Source organism: Babylonia areolata, chromosome 14, assembly GCF_041734735.1.
Source record: "Babylonia areolata isolate BAREFJ2019XMU chromosome 14, ASM4173473v1, whole genome shotgun sequence".
Lineage (NCBI taxonomy): Eukaryota > Metazoa > Mollusca > Gastropoda > Neogastropoda > Buccinidae > Babylonia > Babylonia areolata.
Window position 1 is genome coordinate 26670376 of NC_134889.1, and position 5000 is coordinate 26675375.

The 5000-nt window shown below is 46.1% G+C and overlaps 1 protein-coding gene across 1 annotated transcript in view; it reads right to left on the minus strand.

Annotated features, from left to right (window-relative positions):
* LOC143289663 (cell surface hyaluronidase-like) overlaps window positions 1–5000 on the minus strand; it is a 52524-nt gene that overhangs the window by 30497 nt on the left and 17027 nt on the right. The window contains exon 11 of the mRNA XM_076598711.1: window positions 3335–3507. Coding sequence (XP_076454826.1) covers window positions 3335–3507 — 173 coding nt within the window. The remainder of the gene's footprint in view (window positions 1–3334; window positions 3508–5000) is intronic.

Sequence of the window (5000 nt, forward strand, 5' to 3'; positions counted from 1 at the left end):
TAACATAAAACATTATATCTATGTTACATACACACACCAAAATGTGACCACACACACACACACACGCACGCACGCACGTACGCGCACACACACACGCACGCACGCACACACACACACACACTGCATACATACATTTTAACATACATGTGTATCTAACAGCTACCCTAACAAATACGCACACATAGGCAGGCACAAACTTACATAAACACACGCACACACAATACACATTCATATACATGCATGTAGTTGTGGACCTGCCACAATTGAACTTATTGCTGAGGGAAAAGGTGAGTTTTGAGACGAGATTTAAAAGATGCGAGGGAATCAGAGTGACGGAGGTTATCAGGGAGCTTGTTCCACGTCTTTGGCGATTGAAAAGAAAACGATCTGTGTCCATAGGTCTTACTTCTGACGTGAGGTATCCTGAGAAGTCGAGTATCAGAGGAAGAACGGAGCTGGCGAGACGGGGTATAGATATGGATGAGTTCAGAAAGATACTTGGGGCCAGATCCGTTGACTGCAGAAAAGGTCAGAGTGGATAGCTTATAGTCTATTCGATCAGAAACAGGCAACCAGTGGAGAGACTGAAGGAGAGGAGAAACATGGTCAAATTTAGAAGCTCTGCAAATGAGTCTGGCAGCGTTATTCTGAATTCGTTGGAGTCTGTCTAACAGGTATTTGGGAAGGCCGGCCAAAAGAGAGTTGCAGTAATCCAATCTTGAGAGAACCAGAGAGCATACAAGTGTCTTGGTTGCATCGGTTGAGAGATAGTGGCGGATAGAGCTGATTCTACGCAGTTCCAAATAGGCAACTTTACAGATATTCGAAATGTGCTGTTGGAAGGAAAGAGACTGGTCCAGGATTACACCAAGACTGCGAACAGAGGGAGAAAGTGAAACAGGTGTGCTATTGATCAGAACAGAGTCAGGAAAGGAAGGATGTTGACGAAACTTCTTTGGACAGGTTATCATCAATTCAGTCTTATCATCATTTAATTGCAGCTTGTTGAGAGTCATCCAGTCCTTTAGGCCAGCAATGCACTCCTGTGTTTGAGTCACCAGTGCATCAAATTCAGCTATGGAAGCCGACTGATAAAGTTGTGTGTCATCAGCAAAGCTCTCATGCGACATCGCATGATGACTGATGACATCCGACACAGGAGCTGCATACAGCACGAAAAGAACAGGACCTAGGACGGACCCTTGTGGGACACCATATTTCAAGGCAGATATTCTAGAGTATGTACCATTTACACACACTTTCTGTCTACGATCCGACAGGTAAGACGTGATCCATGCTAGTGCAGTGTCACGAATACCAAAGGAAGTTTTAAGTCTGTTCAAGAGGATAGAGTGGTCGATAGTGTCAAAAGCTGCTGACAAATCTAAGAGAGCGAGAACAGATATCTTATCCTCATCAAATCCCGAAAGCAAATCATTCACTATTCTAAGAAGGGCTGTTTCGCAACTATGACCACGTCTATAAGCTGACTGGTGGGAATTAAGTAAGCCATTCTGCTCCAGATGAGCTAAGAGCTGAGACAATATGATCTTTTCTAGCAGTTTTGATAAAAATGACAGATTAGAGACAGGTCGATAATTTTTCAAGCAATTATGATCCAAAGATGGTTTCTTGATGAGTGGACGTACAATAGCAGACTTGAAGCTTTCAGGGAAACAACCAGACAGCAAGGAAGAATTGATGACATGAGTAATATGTGGCAGTAGAACATCAATACATTCAACCAACAAAGAAGACGGGACAGGGTCAAGCTCACAGGATTTCGGACAAGCGCTCAGACACACTTTCTTCACAAAATCTTCAGTTACCGGTTGGAAACAATGTAAAACAGGACCACTGTACACGCGTTCTTGAACGGGTGAAGAAGGAGACACAACAGAGTCAAGCTTCTCACGAATGCATGATATTTTGCCGGTGAAGAAGTCAGAAAACTTTTGAGGGAGTTCCTGCGCCGAAAATGTTGTAGGGAGAGGAGTGTTTTTCATTTTACCTAGTAGATTGTTCGTAGCGTTGAAAAGCTGTTTGGCTGTGGTGCATGCAAGTATTTTAGAAGAGTAGAACTTTGACTTTGCCCTGTCAACAATGTTTGTTACATTATTCCTGGCTGTCTGAAAAATGTCCCTACTGATGGTCAAACTAGTGGCGCGCCAGTGCCTCTCAGCTCTTCTTCTCTCCCGCTTGGCCTCCAACAGCTCTGGTCCCACGGTGTTGTACCAAGGCGACGGGGGACGATTGGAGATCAGGCGCCGAGTCGACGGGGCGTGCCTGTCGAGTGCAGCGCGTAGGACAGTGGATAGCTGGTCAGCAGTCGGCTCAAAAATTTTCTAGGTAAATAAGCAACAACAACAACAACAGCAGCAGCAGCAACAACAACACACAGTCCCGCACAACATATCGCCCACCTCTTCCCTCTCACCGTAACATGGCCGCTAAAAGTGTCCTCACTGTACAACTGGCAGTTCTTGTTATTCTAGGTAAATAAGCAACAACAACAACAACAACAGCAGCAGCAACAACAACACACAGTCCCGCACAACATATCGCCCACCTCTTCCCTCTCACCGTAACATGGCCGCTAAAAGTGTCCTCACTGTACAACTGGCAGTTCTTGTTATTCTAGGTAAATAAGCAACAACAACAACAACAACAGCAGCAGCAACAACAACACACAGTCCCGCACAACATATCGCCCACCTCTTCCCTCTCACCGTAACATGGCCGCTAAAAGTGTCCTCACTGTACAACTGGCAGTTCTTGTTATTCTAGGTAAATAAGCAACAACAACAACAACAACAGCAACAACAACACACAGTCCCGCACAACATATCGCCCCCCTCTTCCCTCTCACCGTAACATGGCCGCTAAAAGTGTCCTGGCTGTACAATTGACAGTTCTTGTTATTCTCGGTAAACAAGCAACAACAACAACAACAACAGCAACAGCAACAACAACAACACAATCCAACATAACACACCCCTCCCTCTTCCCTCTCACCGTAACATGGCCGCTAAAAGTGTCCTGGCTGTATAATTGACAGTTCTTGTTATTCTCGGTAAACAAGCAACAACAACAACAACAACAGCAACAGCAACAACAACAATAACAACAATAACAACAACAACAACACAGTCCCGCACAACATATCGCCCACCTCTTCCCTCTCACCGTAACATGGCCGCCAAAAGTGTCCTCACTGTACAACTGGCAGTTCTTGTTATTCTCGGTAAACAAGCAACAACAACAACAACGACAACAGCAACAACAACAACAACACACAATCCAACATAACACACCGCCCCCTCTTCCCTCTCACCGTAACATGGCCGCCAAAAGTGTCCTGGCCGTACCACTGGCAGTTCCCGTTCTCCTCAGGGCATTCGTCCTCCATCTTGCCTTCGATGACGATGTTCCGGGACAGCAGCGCCACCTCTCCCCGCTCGTCCACCCCGGCGGTGATCTCCCCATAGTGCGTGTACTCGTTCACCACTGAGGGACATACATACATGATAGTCAGTCGTGTCCGACTATGACCACCAGAACAGCAGAGGGGGTAAATGATGTCCCGACTGTCTGGGCTAGAATTTGGTGTGTTTCTTTCTTCTGATTATAGTGGAGAGCGTCATAACCTATTTACATCCCCCACTCTTTCGGCCAAGAGGGTTTTAAGACAGTCAGCCCCCAAGACTGCAGCACCAAGAGCCCGTGCAATCTTGCCTACATACATACATACATACATACATGTGGAGTGTTGGCCTAGAGATCACGCGTCTGCCTAGGAGGCGAGGGAATCTGAGCGCGCTGGTTCGATCCCTACACGTGCCAGTATTGTCTTCCCCTCCACTGAGAATTTGAGTGGTGGTCTGGACGCTAGCCATTTGGATGAGACGATAAACCGAGATCCCATTTGCAGCATGCACTTTAAAATAAAAAAAATAAAAAAAAGGAACCACGGCAGCAAAAGGGTCGTCCTTGGAAAACTGTTCTCAGTAAAATCCACTTTGATAGGAAAGAAGAAGAAGGAGGAGGAGGAGGAGGAGAAAAAGAACAAAGCAGAAAGAGAAAGAGTGGAAAATGGCAGAGAAGGAGGAGAAGAAACAGAAGAATTTCGTTGCAACAAAAAAAGTAATACAATACAATAGAACATGATACAACTCAATACAACACAACGCAACACAACTCAATGCAATGCAACGCAACACGACGCAACGCGTCCGCCTAGGAAGCGGGAGAATCTAAGCGCGCTGGTTCGAATCACGGTTCAGCCGCCGATATTTTCTACCCCTCCACTAGACCTTGAGTGGTGGTCTGGACGCTAGTCATTCGGATGAGACGATAAACCGAGGTCCCGTGCGCAGCATGCACTTAGCGCACGTAAAAGAACCCACGGCAACAAAAGGGTTGTTCCTGGCAAAATTCTATTAAAAGAAAAAAATCCACTTCGATAGGAAAAACAAATAAAACTGCATGCAGGAAAAAATACCAAAAAAATGGGTGGCGCTGTAGTGTAGCGACGCGCTCTCCCTGGGGAGAGCAGCCCGAATTTCACACAGAGAAATCTGTTGTGATAAAAAGAAATACAAACAAAACAAATGCAACTCAGCACAACGCAGAGCGACGTAACGCAAAGCAACACAACACACCTGCAACACAGCGCAACACAGCGCAACACAACACAACACAACACAACACAACACAACACACCTGCAACACAGCGCAACACAGCGCAACACAACACAACACAACACAACACACCTGCAACACAGCGCAACACAGCGCAACACAGCGCAACACAACACAACACAACACAGCACAACACAACACAACACAACACAACACAACACAACACAGCGCAACACAGCACAGCACAACACAACACAACACAACACAACACAACACAACACACCTGCAACACAGCGCAACACAGCGCAACACAACACAACACAACACAACATAACACAACACAACACAACACAACACAG